Raw genomic sequence first — 24375 nt, 5'->3', positions numbered from 1 at the left:
CCCCACAAAAGCAGGAAGGCAGGCTACCCAGAGCCTCTCTGGTATGATGGAGSTGGGTGCTCTTCTACAGGGGACAAGTAGGATGGGGCTGTGACTGGGGGATGTTAGAGGTAAAAGGCTACAAGTATTGAAGGAGGGTCAGTGTGGACTGTGAGCTGCCAGAGGGAACAGCAGGCTTTCAGGACCAGKGGGTAGTCAGGAGGGTGAACAGGTAGGAGCTGGTTTGTGTGAGACCCTCCTGCTAATCTGGCAGGCATCCATCATTGTGGACACCGTTAGAGACGGGAAGGCACAGGGGAAGTTTCCAAAGTTTCTCCTGCTCTGGATAATGGTTGGAGGAATTTTCTCCAGGGATAAGATCTCCCACAGCAGCTAAGGCTGGAATAACTGTATTTCTAGGATAGATAAAACAGGAGAACCAAGACTGTGGCCCACGCTTCCTGCAGGCARACCCTGCAATGCCCTGAGCAGCAGTCACTTTCAGGTAAGCTCTTCTTGATCTGATTTGTGTGCCTATACTGAGCAGGGTCTCCTCCCAGGGCATGAGCAGCAGATCTCCCAGGGCTGTTCCTCCATCTGCTGAAGCACAAGTAGCTCCCAAGGGGAGGTGGGAGCTCCCAAGGGGAGGATGGGAAGGACTCTGCTCTCTGTACCCGCATTTGCCAGAGGACACCTCAAATGTGCAAAGACACTAAATTTGGGTATTGACAGACTTTCTCTTTGAGCAAATTACCTGGAAATACCCATCCTCCCTTGCTGTAACAATATGCAAGGTCACCAGCAGGTTGTCCAGCTTGGCTAGTGGGTAATCTCAAGACAACCCAAAACAGGGCTGAGAAGGTTGCTCTGTCTTTGGAAGAACTAGTGCACAAGGTAGAACACCTACCCACAGACTGCAGCTAACCTTGATACCTGCTTAGGTTATAAAGTTATGCAGAGTGGGAACATCTCCTTTCTGAATTTGACCTTTCTTCCTTTACAGTTCCTGGAAACATTTGTTCCCTTCAAAAAAAGTGCTCTTGGGACTATGAAGTACTGGGGATATGGGTCTGCATGAAGCTAAACATCATGGCAAACTGAGTATCACCCCACCACAGCACAGCACGCAGATGGTGAATCACCAGCCTCCCCGCTGGAATGTGCCGCAGTAATTACACAGCAGCTCCTGCCCCAGCTGTTGGACCATATGCAAATGCCTTACGCTCATCAGAGGCAGGATGCTCAGGGATGAGGCACAGGAGGGGGTCTCCAGGAAGGCTGCTGACTTCCAGGAAGCATTGAGRCTCCAAGCAAGCTGGGTCTGATGCAGCAAACAGCCCTTTGATGGGGTGAGCCAGCAAGTATAGCTATGGRCCCCTCTTTCTGCTGCAATCTGGAGGGGGTTGCTGATGGTTCCCATGTCCAGATCCACCCCCCATCCCCGCTCTGCTCCTTAACATTTCTCAGCCCCCTGCTTCAGTGAAGTGTAAAGTATACACTCCATCCTGCAGACACTCTCCCTGAGATCTTGCTGGGGAGCACAGACAGCGGAGGAAAAGACATTTGCTCTTACCCTTGTCCATGCTGAAAACTTCAGGGCAACATGTGTGTTTCACTGCATGAGTGAGCAGCCAGTCCTGCCAGTAATCCCAGCAAAGCCAGTGTGGCCGAGTGGGTGAGCAATTGCTCTCCTACTCAGGCATCTCACTGCATGGTATGGATAGATAATGCGGTTTGTTACTAGGACTTACCAAGGACCAGTTTACCAGGCAAAGGATATGGACTCAGGATGTGAGGAACAGGTTTTGCAGAGTAAGGACTCTCCTAACTCTGGCCCTGGTGTGGCCTCTAACTCAGCATGTTAGAGGACAGGGGGAAGCCAACGGGCTCTCCAGACTTCTCCTTCTAGGCAATTTGCAGATTCTCATGATATTGGGGACAATTTATTCTCAGTCATCTGAAGCTTTCTCAGCGGAACATACTCTCACACCAAGGGAGTGCTCAACAAACACACTTCTGGAGCAGAGTCCCCAGAGACTGCATGAGTCCATGGGATTTATCTCTGCAACTTATAAAAGTTTTACTACATATCTTCTGACCCAACTGAGCCAAAAGCTTGCTACATAAATTACTACCAAGCCAGGGATTAGGAGCACTAAAACAGACGTACTTCACAGCTAAAAATAAGGCACGGCACAAGCTTGAAGATTTGTTCTGCCTAGAAGTTTTATTACACCCAAACTGTATGAGATAATGTGTAGCAAAGAAATGCTTAGCGGATCCATCTGCTTTTGGACACGTTTGTCTGTGCAATCACTCTGGAACGAGGCAATGAAACTGCGAAAGAAAGTGGAATTAGACGATGTCATAGAGCGCAGTAAAACTTTCTCCAGACAAAGGAAAAGGTGACTCTATTCCCTCCCAGTGCTGCTCTTAGAGTAATCCCTGCAGCCCTGYGAGAAACTGGATCCTCTGTGCTCTGAGGGCCTGAAAATATCTTTTGTGTGCCTCATGGTATTTGCAGCCAGAGAACAGAAAAGCAGGGGCTTTTCATGAAGTTGTGTCAGCAAGAGCCTGGATGTGGTGCCATGAGGGACCTGCTGTAGGACTGGGACCACCTTGACGACCAAGAGGGAATCTCCTTGCACATGATACAGCAGAGACCTTGTGCACTGGGAATGTGGGCCATGTTCGGGGCTGCTTAGGAAGGAGTGAATGCAGCCAACACTGGTGCTGAGCATTGCTTTTGCTGTTGGTGACCTATTCCCTCTGCCCCAGGCTGCCCTGCGCACTGCGCTGCACTAGGAGGTGATTGGCATGGCCCTCACSCCAGTTTTTCTGCTGGTGCAGTGCRGTGTACTCTGAGTCCAGCTGAGGTCATGCTGGTAGGAAGTCTGTTCACTTGCTGGTGATAGGAGCAGAGTTACCCTCTGACCACAAGCACTTCTCCAARGCACTTATGTTGGGTTCCCTTAGCCTACAGAGGCAAATAGGCCTTAAGAAGGTCTTTCCTCCCTGCTAGATCTGRCTTTTCCCCCAGCGATGCTCAGCTCCCTGCTTGCTGGGTGACCCAGGGTACCTCTGCCAACCTCCAGCCTGCTCTGCCACAGACAGAAGGCAACATTTTGGGGCATTGGGATGCCCCTGACACTTTTCTCCACATATTAGGCACAACTGTTGAAACAGAGGTATCCCATCAGACCTCTCTGCTTGCTTCACATCTGTCCTGTGAATGCACCTATCTCCAGTGCAGTGCTYGTGGCTGCCCGCAGTGCCTTGGGTGTCTGCTGAGCTGGCCTCTGTGCCAGCCAGGTGACTTGCACYTGGCACTGAGGTTTCAAGTGTATCTGCTATTCTCTTCTGAGCCTTCAATGCTGTGCTGCATTCTGGAGTTGGCTGCTCTTTTGGCAGTGGGTGACTTGTGCCTGGCTAGAGGAGGCAYTGAAAGCCTTGAGGCTGTACATCCTAGGGGCAAGACATGGGCCAGCACAGAGTGGAAATTGCACTTTCTAGGAAGATTTTGAGCAGTAAAAGGGAGCAATATGTACCAGCTTCTCCAGGRCAATGTCTCTCCAGAGCCCCTGGCATCCTGCACTGATGGAGCACTGCAACATCACATTCACGGTCCAGTATTTTGCAGGGGCTCTGCCAGGAAGAACTGGCTGGCAGGATGCATGAGAGAGAGAGAAAAATGCCACTCGGCACATCAGGATCTAGCAGGCCCCATCTCTGGAGCTGCTCTCCTGGCCTTCTGGAGAACAGATGCATTTGTGGGGAGCTTGTATGCCAGGCTCTAATATGGSCTCTGGGGTGGCAAGGGTTGCCCTAAAAAGCTCTATATCCCTGTGCCACTACTGGGACTCTTCAGTACTGTACTCAGTCCCAGTGTGGCACACGGCGCAGGTTACCCGCCTCCACCACAACATGGGAGCACACGGCGCGGTTGCACAGGCTGGAGCGTGGCATGGAGCTGCCCTGTCTGCCCTATTCCAGTGTCTGCCCGCGCAGCCCTGTCTGTCTAGCTGCTGCTAAGGATTTGCTCTGGCATTTGCAGAGCAAACACTCTTCCTATGCAGCCTGATTCCCTCTCGGCCGTGGATCAGGTGTGTGCAGAGCACGGCAATCGCTGCTGGCAATGGGATGAATTCCCCCTTGTGGAGGGGGGAATGTTTGTAGAGGTGATTTACTTTCTATTTAAAAGCACTGATGAGCTGGAAAGGCTGTAGCAAGGCAAGATAAGGGATGGTGATGGGGCTCTGAGCCTGAAGACAGAGGGATGCAGGGGCCTGCAGAAAGGCAGGAGGCAAAGGGTGAAGGAGGYAAAAAGTGGAGGAGGTCACTTGTGCCTTGAGACTTTTTGCCCTGCAAGCCAGGGAAGGCCAAAAGCAGCTAGGGGAGCAGCTGGGTTGGCTCAGCTATTGAGACTGACCCAGGCAACAGGAAAAGAGAGGAGCGTGAGTTGCCTGTGTGCGCTCCTGGCCTGGGCCGGGTGGTRCGGCGAGGGAAGGGACAGCCTGGCCACGGTGTGGCACAAGCGGTGCTCGTGCTGGTGGGACCATGTGAATGTCAACAGGGTGTGCAGGGCCGAAGGTTTGGCRCAAGTCACGTTGAGATGGAGCCGTGCTGGCTGGCTATGTATTAAAGAGCTGTATTTCTGCCAGAGAGCATTCTGATGACATTGTAAGCTCTGGGAGCAAAGCACCCGTCATTTATCAGCTTTGCTGGAGTCCCAATGGTGGGATCAGACTCTATAATATGTGCCTGGGGCCACAGAGGTCAGCGAGACATGGGGAGCAGAGTGACCTAGGGCTGCCTGTCCACGTGTCCCTGGCTCCCCTGCCGCACCTGGCTCACCTCTGTGCTCCTCAATGTCACCAGAGCTCAGTAGGTCCCAGCAGCCATCTCAGAGCCAAYAGGAGAACACAGAGGGGCCAAGAGCCTCCAGACTGGTCCATATTTCACTCCTGACCTCAGACGCACATTGCTGGCACTGGCAGGAATGAGCAGCACTAGTGCGACTGCCTTGCTCTAGGAAGCTATTGAGCATCCCACCTGCCCCCTTAGGCGGCTTGGGTCCTCCAGTCTGAAAATCCAGCAAGCAGGAGTGTGAGGTCTGGTGTCCCACACTGACCTGCACACAAAGACACCGTGGCAGCACCCAGCCCCACAGTGGGGGTGAACCACATGCCCAGAGCAGAGCACTGCTGGGAGCAGCCTCTCTGCTGGCCGCCAGCCACAGGTGTACTCCAGCGGTCATTGATGCCACTGCAGAAGGGCCAGGCCTGTGAACATGCCCTGTGCCGAAACCAAGCTGTGGCCAATGGCAAAACCATCTATTTCCCAGCCTGCAGCTGCTGTCCTTCCCATTGCAATTTACTCTGCCGCCTATAATTTATTCATCCCAGGATGCAGCTTGTACATCTGCAGTATCATTACTGGAGACGCCATTAGCTTGAAAATTTTATAAACCTCTGTGCAGATGATAAGTTGAAAAGTTAAAGAGGGTTATTGTGGCGGGAGAAAAAGGGTATTTGCTCAGTATTCATCTCACACCAGAGACTCTGGCTCTGGAGGGGGTTTGGAGCAGATCTGCAGACCGGTGTAAGCGCGTACACTGCTGCCAGCTCCTGGGCAGATCACYCCGGCTGCAAACTTGTCCCTTTTGYATGCATGTGCTGGACCAATGGGCTTACAGGCATTTCCGTATCTTTCTCACTGTGTTTCCCAGCTGTAGTGTTTCCTCACGCAAATGACAAGGGGGGTTGCAAATCCAGATGTTTGCATCTGGACCTGTTGTCCATGTTTCTGCTAGCATCCGCGGTGGAGCGAATACCCTCAACTGCTGCAGCATTGACACAGGCCTGGGCTGTTCTGCCTGTTGACCTGCCAGTGGCTAGTGAGGGCTTTATTTTTGGGACATTTTGGGTAGATGCACATACCAGCTAGTTTAGCTGAGCTCGGAAGGCCCAGAGTCCTGATGGATGCTGGTGTTCATTGTCATTTTTAATGGCTCACAGCACCACTATGACCATGCCAGAATTTCACCAAGAGACTTTTTTCAGGCCCTGCTCCTTACTCAGATAGGTACAGGGTGGATGAGAGAAGCCCTGAATCATCTGCCTGCTGTCTGTTGCTCTGGTTGCTGCAGGACTCCCCCAATAAGCATGGGAAGTCCCCACCATGTAGATGCTCACTACCCAGGATTTGTGCAGGGCTTGCAGCCTGTAATCCCCTGCTGCCTCTCTACAGCAATTAACTATGGTGGGTGATTCAGAGTGATTTGAAGGTAGGCATGTGCCAGTAGCTGTTCATATAAGGTTTGGCAAGGAAGCCTTTACCAGAGCCCCCACACCCCTCAGTCATGAAATAGGAGAGTGGTGATCAATTCTGGCAGCTGGAGGTCTCTCTGATGGCTCAGCTGGGGGGATAAATTACCTCTCCATAAGGCTAAGGGAGATGCATCCATAAAGATGATTTACCAGTCAACTGCAGGAAGCAATGAGCTGGGAGGCTACAGGGAGCAGGGTCAGTGTCGAGCAGCTCAGGGCCAGATCTGGACACCGAGAAGTGCAGGGTGGCTGGATCGGGGGTACTGAGATCAGGAAGTGGAAGAGAGGAGGAAGAACCCTGAAGGAGATGACATGGACCTGTGGGCTATAGACCATTTTCTCTTTCCCTGATACAGGAGAGAGTGTGACCCAGGGCTGAGCACCCTGAATTCCCCCTCTGGCAGGTCATGCACAGCATCTCATCCCTGGGCACTCATATCCTGGCTCAGCCTCCTGGAGCTTGATAGATCAGACACAATTGCCTGTCCCCAGAGTATAGCTATACCACAGGTGGGTGTGAGCCTGAGGAACATGCTGCTGATGGGTCTTGTTAGCACCAGACTTTCTCGCCAGTGTGGCTATGTCCCCCTCTGTGCTGCCTAATGGTGTCTACCTGGCCAGCAGGCTTCATCTGGATAACCCAGCCTCCGTATCCCCTTTCTATTCATTTAATTAGCSCCTTATATTGTTCTGTGATGTGTTCATCATACACTTTGCTCCTCATTAACCACATTRTCCAAACCTTGAGCCCACACATGAGCTTTGTCAATGGCCATTCAAGTTCAGGCTTCAACAGGCATTTTTCAGTCTTCACATCCATCTCCACCCAACAGGCATTGCATGTAGCCTTTCCTGCCTTGGATAGTCCCCAGACATCCTGCTGGTTCCTTTGGTATCTCTTTGTTCTCACTCAAGCTCCATATTATTCTGGTTATCCAGCTGTGATCATTAAGCTCCTTCTCTGAGATGCACTGATGCAGCATGGAGCCAGGAATATTAGTGCTAACAGGACGAGCCTGGAAGGACGTAGGAGCTAARTGCTCATCTGAGGGGAATTTACTAACCCTGAACAACGGGAGGGGAATGAAGCATGGAGACATCCACAAGACACACGAGCCCAGCTGAAAGGGCTTGCGTCAACTTCTAGCGTGTAGCTGAAGTGAGATGAACAAAATCCATGCTGCAAATTACAGAGGGCTCTGCCACAGCATTACAYGTCTCAGCCTGTCCTGCAGTCCTAATGCTGCTAGATTCTATCCTCTCTTTTCCTTCCCTAAAGCGCTTTTAAACATTGTTGCCTGCTTCTAATCCCTCTTCACCATGCTTTTCTGTTTCTTATTTACTGTGGGAGACTAGCTGGATGTGGAAATAAGGAATGTGAAATAGTCCCTAGGAGGAGGGCAGGGGCTCATTCTGCTGCCTGGCTCAAGTATCCCTGTTGTTTGCCTGGGTGACTTTGCCCTGGGGCAGTTGCCCTGTGCTTTTTGAGGTGACRTGCCATGGACGGTGAACCTCACCTTTCACATGTTCATGGACGCAGAGCTCCTGATGCATGCCAGAATGGGCCAGGCTTCCCATCCCATCTGACTCTGCTGCATAGCTCACACCCGAGACCATCCCAGGGTCCTGCAAAAAGTTCTAGCTTCTTTTAACTAGAGAATAATCTCCTGATCTGGAATATCTTCTGCAGATCACAGTGGCCTCAGGAACTTAACCAAGCCTTGAAGGTTAAGAATAAGATCCTGTGCTTGTCGCGATGCATCATGATGAGCTGTGACAGAAAAGAGTCACAGACTGATGTTGCCCTGAGTCGCTAGATTTTGGGGAGATGCAATGCATTATGGTGTTTCTGGGGGCTGCTAGCTGCCTGCCCAGATGTCATTCAGAGAGGAATGGTATGGAGGCAGATCAGCATCTGCCACTATGAAATGGAGCTGGCCAGCTCAGCAGAGGCAGCTGGAGGAGTTGCTTGCTTGTGCTGCTCTGGGACCTTGCCCACAGCGAGTCCTTCTGGAGCATGGAGACCAAATGAGCTGGCTAGTTCTGGCAGCCAGAACTAGCTCCGTTTGCTTTCTGCTGCACTGGCTTTCTTCCCCCATGTGGCACAACTTTCAGCCACTGATACATGAGGAGAAACTCTTTTCTAATTGTTCCTGACTTCAGACTGCTGCCAGGTAAACAGCATGGAAATTAGTGGAGACAAGTAAATAATTTGTAAATAATCATTTATTTATTACTTTGCCCTCCTTTCTCTGCGCAAGCAAATTGCAAGATGCCTCAGAAGCGCTCRCAATTTGGAGTGAGTTCTCTTGTGAAGCATTTTCCATTCCCTATGAATAACTTATGAACAGATCAGAGTGAATATTAAAGGCCTGAAAATCCAGAGACTTGCACCACTAAGCTGAATAATTATTGCTCCAGCTCCTTGAATAGATGAGCTATCTAACCAAATAGCACTAGGAGGATTCACAGTGCTGTAATTAAAATGCACACACATTTGTTAGTCAGTGGGTTACCTGTCAAGTGGGACAGATAATATGATACAGGGATGAGGTACCTGTGACAGAGGAAGCTGTCATGCTGCTGAGGGTTCCAGGAAGTCCATGACGAGCGATTTGGATATCGAGTGTTAAGTTTGCTTTTGGGCGCGATTTGTGCTGTACAGTGTTCCTACAGATCTATTCATGGGAAGCAAACAGAACCAGGCCAGCTGGATGGGGTTGATGCTGGCTGTTCATAATGGAGGCTTCAGGATAGTCTTGCACATCTATAAATTACCCAAGCAGTGGTAAGAGGCAYGCATGGAGGGTTTGATCCCCAAACCCACTGACAGCACAAAGACATGCTGACTTCAAAGGGCCCAAGACTTGGCTTCAGCCAGGTGCTCTGTGCTGAGCATTTATCCACCTTCAAGATCAGCCACCTGCTTTGTATTATTTTCTTAAAAATATCATTATAATTCACTCAAAGTAAGGCTCCTAACCCCCTGCCAGGCTCCTGAGGCAGGGATCCAAACTAGCATTACATGAAGCAGGGGAGGTGGGATATGGACTGAGATCCTTGTTGCTTTTGCAAAGCACAGCAAAGCCCTCTGCCAGCCCAGCACTTTGGGCTGCTCCACACATCCCAGCTCAGTGGAGATCCACTACTTTGGGGGGAGCCATGCCTTCAAGATTGCAGACTGTACCCCCATGCACTTCTCACAATGTAGATCTTGATTGTCTCCTGGCATTCAAGGAAGGCAAGAGACCTCCATGCTTGGGAATGTTACAAGCATCCTGTCGCTAGGCAGTTGGGATAGTTTCTTTAATGCCACCAGGGTGATGGGACCAAGTAGCTGGGATGGCAGCAGGAAGATAGACTAGGTGATCTCTCCAGACTCTATYTGTTTCCTTCACTAGTGTGGCTAGGAGGTCCTTGGTAGGACATAAACCAGGGATGGTTTCAATGTGAGATTCACATAGCTGTGGATCCAGGTACCCACACTGATGCCAGTTACTGAGAAGATCTCCATRGTCCTTGAGAAAGGCACAAGTCTCCTCTAGGTGCCCTGTGACATATCCACCAGCACATGGTACAGGTCTTTCTGCTCTCTYGGGCATCTCCACAGTCGGGAGCCATGTGTGGTAGCCTTTGCCAAGAACACCTGGAGAGCAATGCAGGGGTTTCTGGAGCATGCTGTGGGCTTTGTGGGCTCCATGCCATGCAGTGTGCCTGCAAACACACTGATGTCCCACTGCAGGATGGTTTTTGAGCCTTGACTGTAAAGGGCAAAATCAGAACATCGCCTGGCATTTCTCCATCTCTGACTAAATGCACCCTGGAAAATTTGCTAGTGGGCCCAAGATACATTTTTTGTCCTTTGGTAACTCTCTCCTTCTGAAAGATGGGAAAGGAGCATCATTCAGAGGGGTCTGTGATGGGACATGGCTGTGTCTGATAGCTGGATAGCTGGATCCCAGCCCCAGGCCGGAACCCTAACATCAGGAATGAGGTGCATTTGCCTTGGGTTTCACCTTTCCTTCTACTGGTGGATAGGGCTTGGACCCTGATGAGGCTATGGCCCTGCTAGACCATAACAGATGCAGACACAGTCAGGTGAAAGGGCCAGCAAGTGCCCATCTCTGGCTGGGTGTGATGAATGCCTGTGAAACCACTGTGTTCTCCTCATCTCTCAGCTTTCCTGGTGCTTCTATCCTGTCTTGTTGCCTTCACTAAAGCCTGCTCCGCTCACCAGTCAGGGGGATTGTTCCCATTGCAAAGATTGCCCTGAAGCAGCACACAGCTTGCTGCTGGGCCCAGCTCTCTATTGCCAAATCCTACATGCATCTACAGTTCCTTCCTCTCTCCGGCAGCCCAATGCACCTGCACTCCAAGATGGAGTGGGATTTATCCTGCCCCAGGAGTTCAGTACAAGGGGTCAGCTCTCATAAACCTCGCAGGCACTGAAGCCCAGACCAGCTGCCTCACTTGCACCCATGGGGACAGCCACCATGACCTTGGCTCRTTTTCTATCAGATACTTAGGGCCATCCCCCAGACAAGCACCTGCCCTGGTGGGTTCAGAGTTCAGCAGAACCACTTGGCTGAGGAAACAGATGGGCCATGTTGTTGGGATGAGGATGAGCTCTCCCATCCCCTGGCTCCCCTCCCCGCACCAAGCACTCCAGGTAACCCTGTTCGTGGGAGGCAGTATGAAGTCATTCTGGTCCTCCAGCAAACCCCTCCAGCTGTCTGGAGCCAGTGCAGATTGTGGGATGTGTCTAGTGACTGACAGGGCCTGAAATCCACATTTATGTGAGATGATATCAAGAGTTTTARTTTTTTTACGAATCAGAGGGTGGGGAAAGAGGGGAATCCCAGGGTGGCTGGGCGTCTGTGTGGGGGGAACTGAGCTGGGGGTTGTGGTGTGTATGAGAGACACGTTTTGTCTCATTGACCCCAGCTGCAGAAGTTCTGCTCAGATAAAAACAAAATTCCATCCTGACCAAACAGCAGGGAGCAACTGGGGAGGAGTTTGGCCAACGGCTGCTGGAGGCTTGCATGGAGAAGGGATGCAGCAACAGGGCTCAAAGGTGGCCCCTTTGTAAACAAAGCTCTTGGCCTCAGATGACAAGAGCCCTCTGATGGTGCGCTTTGGTCTGAACCAAGCCCTCTGCTCAACCTCTCCTGCATACTGCCAAAACACAGGCAGTGCCCCTCAGTCCCTGCCCACGGCGGTTACTCTGGGTTCAGCCTCTTTTTCAGCAAATAAGAATCTTGTAGTAGCTCCACCGAGCTTTTCTCTCCCTTCCCCAAATAAGAGCCCAAGCCTTGCTCACCGAGGTGTCTGAGCATGACTTTTCTAGTGTTTAAAACCTGGTGAAACACCATGGCCATGTATAGACCCTGCTGATCATCTTGAAGAAAACAGCTCTTCCCCTGACCCCACGGAGTGTGTTTAGAGGGGCTGTGTGTGCAGGAGGTTTCCACACATCTGACAATTTCTCTGTCCTGATTTAGTTCCTGCAGGCACTTTGCTCCCAGCAAAGTACATAAAACTTCACCAGGCCATTGAGGAGCTCACCAGGGACACTACTGCCTTTTAGTTGGATGGAGAATGGCCTTGTCCAGTACCAGGCAGCAGCAATACGTAGGCTGAGTGAAGCTGGAGTCTGGCAGCCTAGAWACCTGCTCCTGAGCATGCCTTATGCTGGTCTCTTACACCAGGCGGGCTGGGTCAAGTTGGGAAAGGACATAGCACAACCGCTTGTCCACAAAATCTTAGAAGAATAGGGTACCTGCCTGTCACACACCTGGTGGATGAGCTTGTCCCTGAGGCCATGTTGACACCTGCTTACCTTCTAAGGGGAAGGAGAAGTCTGTGGGGAGCTGAGAGCCATGTGCCATGAGGGTCCAATGGTCTAGGGTGTGAGGGGAGCACCAACATTACATGATGCCCTCCTTGACAGGAGGAAACGAACTTGCAAATGATGCCTGCCTCRTACAGTGGGACAATCCCTGCTTCCTGTGGACAGTGTAGACGGAGAAACCTCTCTCAGAAGAAGCTGAAGCGCTTGTGCACAATGACTCTTGCCCGGAAAGGAGGAGGGGGAGATGAGGCCTCTTTGTAACAAAATCTTGTCTGCATGGGCCTCTTTGTTGTTATTACATTTATTTATTGATACCCCTTGGGAAAACCTTAGTAGTGCTGGAATAGCTGGGGCTTTATTAATGGGGAGGGGGGTGTGAGGGAAGAGAAGGGAGGGGGGGTGAACAGAGAGCTCAGACCATCTGTTCCCACCAAAGGGATGGAACAACAATAGTCATGTTTATAAAACTCCTCTGCAACGCATTGTGTTTGTGAAAGGAGAGCTTCCACATCAAAGGCCGTTTCCGCTCCCTCCACACAGAGGCCCCTCCATCACGGCCTCTTCTAACATCCTGCAAAGATCACCCCATCTTGACCCTCTTCTCCCCCCTAGCTCGAGGTGTATGGCAAGGCTGCAGTGTTATCACACATGTGGGAAGTGGAGGAGCATGGACCACCCTGGCCGCAGCGAGTGACCCCGGAAGGGAGCATACACCAGTCTGCTATTGCCTTGGTTGAGTTTTGGGAACAAACTGCACCATACCAGCTGCCACACTGGCAGAGAGCCGCAACCAGAGAGCTCCAGTGCAAGCACATGGGAGAATATTGCCCACCTTAAAGACCTAGRCCAGCAGCTGCTGAGGAATTATGTGCTTTTCCAAGGGAAAATACAGGGGCAAGAGGGTGATTCCTACAGGAAGTGATAAATCTCTATGATAAGGTATTGGGCAGAGTTTGCTGGGCAGAGGTGGTGGGACTGCTAAGACACTGAGCGTTGGCACGGTGGGGCAACTATCCCCAAGCTGATTTTCATTCCAGGGTTCAGGTCTACTGCAACTATAATATCTCTAAAGTCATTTTGGTTATACTGAAATTTAAGATGTGAAAAGATGAGAAGAGAAACAAACAAAAAAAAAAAAAAAAGAGGAAGGGAGTGTCATTTGGCTGTGTTGAAACTGGCTATTGGAGCTTTCATAATGAAAAAACTTTCTGTTTGGCTTTGCTCTAAGCTTGTATTAGATTATCTGTTACAATCWGACATAAAATAAAGACCATTAAACAGGAATGAAATATTTTGACTGAACCAATATGTTTTTTCCAAACAGATCTTTATGGATAAGATGAGGGTTTACTTTTGGCTCGGATCAAAGCTAAACATCTTTTCTGGGACCTGGCATTGTCAGTCATCTCCTGGCTATGAACTGGCCTGTAGGAGGTGGGCAGGATTGAGCTGTGTCCAGTCATCACGCTTCCCCTCTGTGAAGCTGAGTAACATCACCTCTTCCCAGGACTGCAGTTCCTCCTCTGTCTGCTGGTGCTTTGTGGTGACAACAGTCTCTGTGGGGTGAATTACAAGTGGGTCCTTGACTCTACTGGAGTTCCTGTCCACTGGGTGTGTCAGAGAAGGGGATACCTCTTCTGAGAAAGTCCCAGTCTGGCCTGGGGCAAAACTGGAACCTCTGGAAGATGCTGCCAATCTGCAAAAGGGCAAGATCTCATTTGGCAACATTTACTCACCCATAGAAAATACTCTTCTTGCTGCACCATCTGATGCTGCAAGGCCTTAATTTCCAGCTTGCCAGACAAGGGCATTGACAGCCATGCTGGAGGTTGTTCAGGGGTAGACTGTTCATGAGACCACTTTGAACATGAGAAACCTTTGAATCACTGTTTCCATCCTGAAGATGAGAGAACTTCCCAGAGACTATTTAGAGCCTTCTGTTTAGTCCCTTTTGGTTTTGTCCCCTTTGCCTGTCCTCCCCCAGGCTGCCAAAGTAGATCTGAGTGCAGCCCCCGATAGCTCCTCCTTGCCTGGCAGAGCACAGACAACAGGCAGTTTTCTCCCAGCACTTAGCAGCACCCAGCAGCTTTCCCAGGAACCGTGCACAAAACAAGAGAAGGAGCCTAGACTTCTGGGAGAAGCTTTCATTTCATGCCTAAGCCACTACTCTGCTGCTCGGCTGCACAGCTCCATTAAGTCCCTTCCTGGCTGTCTTCTTTCCATCAATCACTTTGTCTCCGTGAGCAGCCCAGACACCGGATCTGGGTTATAAATAAGACAATCAATCAGAGATGCTATTAGATAAACAGAGTGGCAGAAGCCAAATTAATGCTTGGCTTTTTCTTGAAAGGGAGAAAAAAGAGTCAATTGCTTATTAGGGGACCCTGGTGTGGTCTGGTCTATGTGCTGCAGCTGAGTTGCTCAGGCTGTGCTTGGCTACTGTGTGCACATATTGGGAGGTTTAAGGTGCTGTGAACTCTGATGTATGGCTTAAAGTCAGAGATTGAGGCAAAAAGTGAGATGGTGCATGAAAACATCTAGCACTGGAGATTGGATTGGGCCTTGAACATGGTCACTGGTGCCAAACTGTGCTACGCTGTGCTTCTTGCATAGACGGATACCCCAGTGGTGTGCATTGCGGATGCATTCCCAGGGCTCGGCAGAGGTTGCTGACTCAGTGTCTGAGCCACCAGGTACAACATCTTTGGGAATCTAGGCTTGGAGGTCATCAGGAACTGGAACTGGAACTCCCAGATGGCCCATRTAGCTAGCCCTGACCAGAGCAGGTAGCCAGCAGAGGCTGAGGCAGCAGGGAGACAGACAGCGAGGTGGCAGCACCCATGTTAAATGGGTGCTGGGGACATGAGGAGGCACTGGCAAGTTGTATATGTCCACCCATAGTACTTCTGAAGGTCGAGGATGTGCCAGAGGTGGTCTGAAGGGGAGAGAGGGCAGGTAGATGCAGAAGGGAATGTCTGAGAACCGTGGGCACAATGCCAGGGCAAGGACTGAGCCATTCAGGGTAGAGAAGAAGAGAAAGAAAGTCACCTGAAGCCACCAAGGAACGAGACAGTGGAAGGTTGTTCACGGCAGTCTGCTCTGACGGTCTGTCACCTACCACTGCTAGAAGTCTCTGCCCTGTAGCAATATGAGGATGCCTGGACTCTTGTAATCCCTAGGGACCCTGAGCCATCTCCAGTGCCATCCTCCTGTGACTAGGGAAGAAAATGATGTGAGGAAGACTACAGACTGTCAAGGATATGTAGTGTTACATCTTTGCATAGGGGACTTAGAGACATACTGAACAATTCCCTGGTGGTTTGGGGATGCTCTTGTATTTTGCTGGACCACTGCAGAGAGGGATGGTGGGATCTTGGGGAGGCAGGGGTCATCTGCATCAAGCTGACTCTATTTGCATACTTGCCCCCAGCAGATGCTGCTCTCCACTGTCTCACTCTGGGCATCGTGTTTCCAACAGCTCCTGTTGCTCTTTGGGCTCCTCCTCTTGCCTGTCCCTGGTGCTGTGAAGGGGAGCGTTTGTCCCTCAGGGTTCAGGTCTATCCCCGTGCAAAGGCGCAGTAGCTCTTTGTGCCAGCTGGCCCAGCAGAGCCCACCTGGCGTTTCCGCCTGGTGCGGCACGGTGCTCTCGTGCTCTAGGTCCGGCATTGCTTGCTTGGCAGCTGGGCTTGCGTTCGCATCCCTCTGATCCCAGCTTTCMCCTAAGGCTGCCTGATGCCCTGCCGGAGTTGCAATGCCCAGCACCGTGCCTGCTGCTCCTCCTTTATCCACCGAAGCATGGAGGCCCATCGAAGCACAACGGCTCGGTAAGGCTCACCTGATTTGTTGCAGATGAGCCCACGCTGTGGCTTGCCATCACCTTGGGGCTCACAGATCCACTGTTTTACTCATCCTTCCAGCAATTTGCCTTGCACTGAAGTTAAAGCTTTATCCAGAGTCTTCCCTGCCAACCTCAAAGAAACACAGGGGACATAAAATAGCTCTGGAGTGGCTGGGCTCATGCTGCTGTCCTTTCAGGCAGAAATGTAGAGCTGTTTTACCCTCTACACAGTAGATTTTTGTCATTTATACAGGGAATCAGAAATGGGTGATGGGAAGGCCACGCTGGGCCTGCTTGATGCACTGACTGATGCAGCCCTGCTGCCTCCTCAGGGCCCAGGAAGCTTCTTCAACAGCTAAGGTTGGGAGGATGAGATCCCTGTTGGTGCCTGCTGTGAAGAGGAGGGGGCTGGGATGGCTCAGAGACAACCGGAGGAGCGACACAAGGGATGCTGTGATGAGAGACGCTCCAGGCTGCAAAATGTCGCTGTCTGATGAAGACATTTAGCGTGTGATTTTGGTCCAGTGAAAAAAAAAGGTTAATGAGACCCAGCAGCAGGACACCAGAGCAGGATGATTTTAAATTAGACCTAAAGGTGCAAGGATGCAGCTAATGCTGGACCAGGTCATGGCCGAGCCCCATTGCCAGGAGCTCAGCAGCAGGGACGTCTCTAGGGCGGCTACTGCCCTGGCCTCTGAAACTGGGCGGCCACAGGGCAGCCCTGCGTGGGACCTGGGTGGAGGACTGTGACTTACCTCCTGATTAAAAGGGCCAATGAGCCGGCAAAGCTGTAGGAATTTTTCCAAGGGCCTGAGAGGAGTGACGAGCCGTGACCCCCTCCAGGCTCAGTCCCCTCCTGGGCTGCTCTGTTGCTTGACCTGTTCCTCGAGCAAGGATGCTGCCTGCTTCCCGTGCARCCTCGCAGTCAGGAAACAGCTCCTTGCTTTCCAGCCTTCCTCCTGGTCCCCCTGCCAGAGCCTGCCTGCCCTGGGAGCTCAGTGCGAGGTTGCTGGCGCATCAGCAACAGCCGAAAACAACACCCAAGGTGGGATTTACTGCCACATACGTGCTGAGGAGATGTAGGGACCCATTCTGCCCGGCTGATGTATCGGATTTCATGTTATATGATGCACAGSTCTCCCTGAGTGCTGTAATTCCCTCTTTCTTCCTGTATGGATTTATACTGCTAAGTGGATGGATTTTCTGCTTGGCAGGGATGTTCCCTCGAGACCGTCTCAAGTGAGCAACATCTCTGCACATCTGTACGCAATATTGCCAGGGYGCTTTGCGAGTGGGGTTGTACAACACCCCTTACTTTATGGACTCCTCCTTAATCCGGACAGGCACCGCGGAGGGGCTGACACACAACTTCCTAGACCCGGGAGCCAGTGCCCGGGGCTGTACGTGTCAGCCACGACTCCTGGCTGGCTTTTTATACGGCCGTGCCTGGTCTGGCACCCGGAGCCCGCTCCCTAGCTCCCTGGGACAGCTGGAGAGGGGCAGGTTTCCTCTCTGCCAACCAGCGTGCCTTCAGCTCGTTTCTAGCCAGCCTCACAGATCTGGCTGGAAGACCTCCGGCGAAAATGAAGGCAATTTGTTTGTCTGGGATGCTTCCCCCAGGCCAGGGCTGGGCCTGACATTTTCTTCCCTGCTAAGAGATATTCCCTCCCCCTCCGCCCCAAAGAGCCATTTGCTATGGAAGATTACCCTGGCTTTTAACGCTGTGAATCCATAATTAGTGCATAATTAATTACCAGATGTTTTTAACACTAATGAAACATTAATAAATGATGGAGGCATGTCGTCTGGTAACGGGACATTAACCAGTGAACGGAGCCGGCGCGAGGGGCAGCGCTGCTGCCGGCGCTGTCTGAGCGGGCTGCAGCGCTGAGCGGGGCTGCGCGCTCCTGCGGTAAAGCTCCGGCACGGCGACCAGCGCAGCGAGCGTCCGGCGGAGGCGAGCAACCGGCTTCACGCTGCCTTTAGGCTTTGCATAGCCTGGGCAGGGGCTGCTTCCCGTCCGTCCGGGGAGGCGGCTCCCGGAAGGCACTGGGCACACAGGCGCGTGGTTGGGGCATTTCCGAACGCGAAACGCAAACCCCAGGAAGGGTAAAACACAGGAAAAGGGCTGCTATAAACTGGCTGCTTCCTTCCTATCCCTGCCCTGCAGCCTTGCAGAAACAGGAGTGGAAAGGCACTCGGGGCACACCCTGAACTTGCACTAGCTGGGCACAAACGTTGCAGCTCCTTGGAAAAAGAAACTGGGCAGGAAAATCGCTGTCAGACAAGCGAGAGACTTCAGAGGTCTCAAGTACCTGCTCTCCTTGGACRTGCCCGAGCGCACCCAGCGAGGGCCCAGCACCTTCGCACTTTGGGCGGTGCCCAAAGCCCTTTGCAGATACGRCTCTGCTCTCCCCTGCAGCTCGTGGGGACGCTGTTGGGGACACCGGGGGCAATTTAAGACCAGGCTCCTTTTTTCCCCCTGAGCTGAACAGGATCTCTGCTCTGCTTGGTGCTTGCAAGCGAAGCAGGCAAGGTGCTGCCAGGCCGCTGACTCCACGGGCAGTGCTGAGCCCCTCACCTCCAGGTAGCAGGGAAGCAGGGGGGCTTTCCCCCACAGATCCCCTCTGCAAAGCCCCCATGATGCTGGGACCTGGCCTGCAGCTCTGCAGTGAATGGGTTTGAGTCAGTTAGGGGCCTGTGTGAGGGTTTATGGCTCCATCAAAAGTCAACTATAAGGCAGCAGGAGGGAAAGGGTCCACGCTGGAGCCTGCAGGAGCTGGTCCTCGCCGTGGCCTCGGCCATAGCTTGTGCTGGCCTCGAACCAGTGCCAGCTTCCCCAGGGAGCCCACCTGGAAAGGTATCAAATACCGTTGAATACCCCAGTCCAGAGAGGGTGAGAGGGGAAACTGAGGCATGGCCCTTGTGCACGGGTTGCAGACCCCGCTGCCCTGCGCCGCACTCCCGAGCCCAAGCCACCAGTGCAGGCTGCGGCTGTGCTGGGTCTCAGTGAGCCCTGCCCTTCCTCGAGATGCCCTTGATGAAAGTTTAATTCAAAGCATCTGGGCTAATGCCATTCTTTTGATGTGAAATTATTAATCAGACAAGGAAAGTGCATTAATTGGCGCTACATCTTCTCTTCTGCCTGTCGCAGTGCTGTCTCCTGCCTGCGGGACAGAGGCAGGTCTCCCAGGCAGCCAGACCCCRGAGAGATGGGGGACACCTGAACGCCAAAAGCTGAAAACAGGGACATGTCCTGGGGGGACCCAGCCAACTCCTGGCACAGCACCATGGGGGCTTCCAGGAGCTGGGTCCACCCAAGCAAGCATCCTGGACCTTCTTGGGCTGCTCTGGAGGCCACTGTTGGGTCTCCACCACCCACCTGGGAGGTGATGCTATGGGCTCAAGCAGCTCAGGGTGCCTTCACCRTCACTGTTGCTCCTGCATCCTCCACGTCACAGCCAGGATCGTGCCCAGGAGCAGGCAGCCAAACCCACTAGCTCAGGTTGGAGGTGAAATAACTCCTCGAGGCTGTCAGTGGTCATGAAACGATCATTTAATGAAGACGGTCTCTCTTGGTGTGCGTGCGTGTGTGTGTGTGTGTGTGTGTGTATGCATGTGTTCGTGTGTGGGGTTTTTTTGTTAATTTTTTGGGTTTTTTTATATATATACATCTATAAAAAATTCAAATACAGCATGTCAACGGAATACTAGGACGTACGGTATTAAATACTGCGCTTGGATCCGGGCGGGGGCGAGAGGAGCTGTCTTTACAAAACAGGGCCTGGGGCAGGACAGAGTGGAGCAGGGGCTGGGGCGGCCAGGGGACTGCGGAGCTCCAGCTCTAGTGGGAACAGCAGAACTACTCTGGTTTTGCTCAAGAATAAGACAAAGATGTCAATGGAGGCAATTCCTCTATCCAACATGGTTAAGGGGTGGTGGTAGGGGAACGGGCCAGGGATGGGGCTGGTGAAGGGATCAAGCTCCCCCCCCACAAACACACACCTTCACCCCTTCACCTTTTTCGTGCGCTCCAAAGCTTGGGGAAGTGAGTTCAGTCCTTGGGTGACCCCCTCCCCGGCCCCATTTTCCCCATTTTCCCATCCCCTTTCCCAGATGTGCCGTGGTCACCCACATCCCGGCAGCAGCGATGCCGCAGGCAGGTCCTTGGTGAGGCGGGTTAGCGGCAGGCGTGCCGGCTCCCCAGCTTGGGGCCGGTCCCCGGTGGCAACGCGGCACCTGGGCTTGCTGGGCAAGGGGCAAAGGGGGCCCAGGGGTGCTCGTCCGCCGTGGGCACCAAGGGGAAGGGTGGCAGGCAAGGGGGCCAGCGCGTTCCCTCATGCTCCATCCGGAGAGGTTTGCAGGCTCCCCCGCGGCGGGGAGGCAGGGAGGGGAGGACAGGTCCCCGTGGCACGGCGGCAGCTCCGTCCTCCGGAGCAATGGCAAGAAGCATGATACGTCCTCAACGTGTGCAAAATCGAAGAGATAAAGAGACTCCAACTGGGGCGGGGGCAGCGGGACAGAGGGTGGTGGCGGCGGCGGCGGCGGCGGTGGCGGGCGGTGGGACATTGTCTCTGCTGGGTGGCGACGGATGGGGATCTGCAGGTGGGGAGAAGAGGGGTCACCAGGCCTGCTCTGGGCTCGGCYGTGTCCGAGCACCAAGTCGAGCGGCAGCAGGGCTGCCGCTACCCTTTGGATGGGAAGTTCGTCCCCGCCAAGGCTCGATGCGCCCGTCTCCTCCACTGCCTCCTCCTGGGGCCAGACCCTGCCGTCCATCCCCACGGGGCACCCAGCAGCAGTACGCGCTCGCCAGGCAGGAGAGCAGCGGCAGGTCATTTACCTCCAGAGTGATGCACGTAACTGCTGCCAGGATTGCTCCCCCCACCCCGGCCGGCATGGGCATTTTGGGGCTCTGCAGGCTGCCAGCTCCCCCGGCTGCTTTCTGCGTGCTGCGGCACACACACACACACGTGCACGCACACTGTGCATACACTGTGCGCAACGTGCAACGTGGGTGCGTGTGCACATGCACGCATGTGCACGCCCCAATTTCTTTCGAGCCCAGACAAGAACATTTTCGAAATACATCTTTGAATTTTCTCATTTCAGACGGTTTCGCTTCTGTCACTATGGAAAGGTCTTCAATTTGTCGGTGACTTCTTTTCTCAGAAGATCAGGGGAGGGAGGAGATTTGCAGAGACTGAAGCATCTAAAACCAGCTCCCCCCACCCCAGAAAAGGCTTTGTGGGCAAGGTTTGAAAAGCCGTTTTGAGATCTCGCCGGAACGCCTGATTTGCCAGATTTGGAACAAAGAGCTGCAAGCTCAACGCTGTGCACACAAAGCTTGGTGAAAACGTCCCCTTTCCAACCCACACCAGAGCCCGGGGGCTTCGCACGCCCCTTCCTTCACCCAGCACCCACGTCCCACCTCCCGGGCCCCTGCCTCGGCAATACTCACTAAATAAAGAGGATACCATAGGCAGCCAAGACCAGTCCAGCTGTCCAACACACTGCCATGGCCCCGCTGCCCACCATGGCCCCCTTGTCGCAGATCTTGGTGGTGGGGGGCGGCATGAAAGAGGAGGTGCTGGCGCTCATCGACTCTGCGGGGAGGGAGAGCGGATGGCGAAGGGGAGCGCRCGGCGGAGGGCTGAGCGCCGAGGGGCGCGAGGAGCCGCGGCCGCGAGCGCGGGCGTCGGGGTGGGCTCGCAGCCCTGTTCGTGCCGCTGGGTCTCGGGGAGGCGAGGGGCGGGGGGTTATCCGCACGAGGGCTTGCAGCCCCGCGCGGGCTCACGCTCCCTCCCCACGCGCACACCTGGCCGGCAGCGCCTGCACGCGCGGCCAGGCGAGCCGGAGCGTGCGGGCTCGCACACGCACGCGCGTGGCCCCGGCGCAGAGGGCTCRGAAACGCTCCCAGCGCTTCGCGAGCCGCCGCGCTCTGCCTCCTCCGTGCACCAGTGTTTCCCAGCCTCCCAGCAGCCAGTGCCAGCTGGGGCAACCGGCGCRGGTCCGCGCCGGTCCTTCTGGGAAACCAAGGGCTGATAACGTGCATTTGGACACGGTCCCAGCTCTTTCCTAGAAACAGAGGCTTGTTAACTTTGTGGCTTTTATTTCTAATTGGCATCGCTCCGAGCCATTGTGCGGGGTCGGAGGTGTGGAGGGGGGAGGCCTGGAGGAGGGAGGGCTGGAGGGGRCCAGCGCTCCAGCGAATAATAATAATAAATCCCGGTCTTTGGCGACGCACTTAGAGCAGCCCGGCGAGCAGGATGCCGGAGCCGGGAGAGCTGAGTCAGCAGCCCTCGGGCCACGGTTGCACCCGCCGCCRGGGGGCACGGGGAGGCGAAGCTGTGGGTGAAGGGCCATGCCCAGCCTGGGGATGGGGTGGGATGGGGCACCTCGCTGGCAGAGCACCAAGAGACGTGATGCTGTCAGAGCGAACAGAGAGCCTGCGACACGGCATGCATCTCCTGCCCCAAACCCTGCATTTTCATCAGCTGGGGAGGTTAGAAACGCGACTCCAAAGAGAGGGGAGGCAAAGGAAGGGGTAGGTAACAGGACTCCTGGGTTTCCTGCACAGCCCCGGGAGGGGAGAGGGGTTTGGGAGTTGCAGGGCTTGGAAACACTGAATACAAAGAGCCTGGACTCCCGGGCTCCCTCCCCGTCAGCGCAGGGTGGCTGCACGGGGCTGGGGCCACCCGCTGGGTGCTCACCTGTGACCTGGGCTTCAGTGGTGAGGTGCTTGGGCTCCTCCATCCAGGGGGTGGCGTGGACCGCCACGCTCCAGTCGCTCCACGTGCCGATGTCGTTGTCTTTGGCTGCCACCTGGATGATGTACTCCTTGCCGGCGTAGGCGTCCGTGATGGTGTGCGACGTCCCGTCCGACAGCTCTACCTGCAGGGCGCAGCCGGGGAGGGAAGGGGCGTCAGCCAGAGAAAACCCCAAGCACTGGGAGGCAGCAAGACATGTAAGACGATCAGAGCATTTAGCTCAGCTAGAGGATGATAAAGAGCCTGTTTTATRGTACCTAAGTACCACCATAGGGAGAAAATACCAGGGACTAATAAGCCCTTTATGCTTAAGGAAAAAAAAACAAATCAAGAGCTGAGTGATGGCAGGGGGAGGTAAAGCTGGATGCATGCAAACAGCAGACAAGGCATTAGCCCCGGCACCCACGCTGGGGGAGTCTGTCCCTCTGACACACTCCGAGTCGGCCTGGAGGCCTTTTTGGGACAGGCTTTGGGCAGAGGCCCCAGCGGCTGAGCCCAGGTCAGGGATGCACGCGATGCTCCAGCTGGGCTGCGGGGCCCCTTCCTGCAGCTGAGGCCGCAGTACTGGAGCAGAGCAGCTTCCTCTAGAGGTCACCAAAAACTAGCAAATGCTGCCGGCAGGCTCCCCCTCRGACAGGGTAGGTGCCCGTCCACGCGTGCACACGCTTTCTGGACATCACTGTCAGGACTGGGAGAARGTCTCCTCCCGCCGCGTGCCTCCATCTCCGGACAGCACTTGGGCCACCCTGCTCCTCCACAGCCTGCTGTCCTATGGGTTTGAACTGCAGCCTGTTGGCTAGGCCCTTGGACAAGGACCCAGCTGTGTCCAGCCCTCTTTCCTAGAAAAATTCGCTCTGTCTTGCTATTACTGCTCTTGAGCCACTGGATGTCCTCTCACCTTCAGGAGATGTGGCCCCTGCTGTGGTGGTTTAACCCTGAACTTTGCCCAGTGCTCCCGGGTATCTCTGATCCACTTTGAACTTGGCTCAAGGAAAGGCATTAGCAGGTTCCTTGTAGAAATTTTCCATACTGCAAGGCCACTGGAGAGCAAATAGCTCCTTGTGACTGAGGATGAGCACTCAGCACCTCAGGAAAATGCCAGCGACAGAGCCAAATTGGTCTCTGAAGTCCTCCAGATACTAAAGAAAGGGACCAGTTCTGGACCATGCTGCAGAAACTATGCTGGATATTCACAGTAGACATCCATTCTCTGAGGCTTACGATTAATATGCTGCCTGCTTCATTTTCCGTCTGCACTGCCTGAACATGGTATTCTGCACTTCAGCCTTGTGCTCCAGGCTTAAGTTCTGCATTAGGATGCTTTCAGCTTCTCTCCTCTGAAGCACTTAGGGTCTTTTAGCAAAGGAGAGGATCAGAGCAGCTCCCTGACCTCCCTTCCCTCCTCATCCCAGGCCATTTCTGGGGCTCCAGGGGGGCTGCRCTAGATTATATTGGTCATACTGCTGTGCCACAGATGCGATGGAGAGAGCACATTTCATGCCTTGCAAGAGCAGGCACACTAAGCCTACAGCATCCCTGAGCCTCAATGAAAACTGCTCCAAGTTGGCCATGCCATCTCCTTCCCAGCTGCTTGCTTGGCCCCACAGCAGG

At 53.7% G+C, this 24375-nt stretch overlaps 1 protein-coding gene across 6 annotated transcripts in view; it reads right to left on the bottom strand.

Moving 5' to 3' along the window:
• Positions 1-19538: 19538 nt before the first annotated feature.
• CNTFR (ciliary neurotrophic factor receptor) overlaps positions 19539-24375 on the bottom strand; it is a 187289-nt gene continuing 182452 nt past the window's right edge. For 5 of the 6 annotated variants that reach the window (XM_085303028.1, XM_085303031.1, XM_085303029.1 and 2 more), the window contains 3 exons: positions 22708-22888; positions 21456-21600; positions 19539-20596 (listed from right to left, as the gene is read on the bottom strand). In XM_085303028.1, the coding sequence (XP_085159154.1) occupies position 20596; positions 21456-21600; positions 22708-22888 (327 nt within the window). In that variant the 3' untranslated portion in view covers positions 19539-20595. Of the gene's footprint in view, positions 20597-21454; positions 21601-22707; positions 22889-24375 lie in introns of those variants that run through there. The other variant, XM_085303033.1, reaches the window with a different exon arrangement.

Source organism: Rhea americana, unplaced genomic scaffold (genome assembly GCF_003343005.1).
Source record: "Rhea americana isolate MKP2758 unplaced genomic scaffold, rheAme1 scaffold_196, whole genome shotgun sequence".
NCBI lineage: Eukaryota > Metazoa > Chordata > Aves > Rheiformes > Rheidae > Rhea > Rhea americana.
Note: the sequence above shows the minus strand (reverse complement) of the source record. Positions and strands in the feature narration are given on the sequence as shown.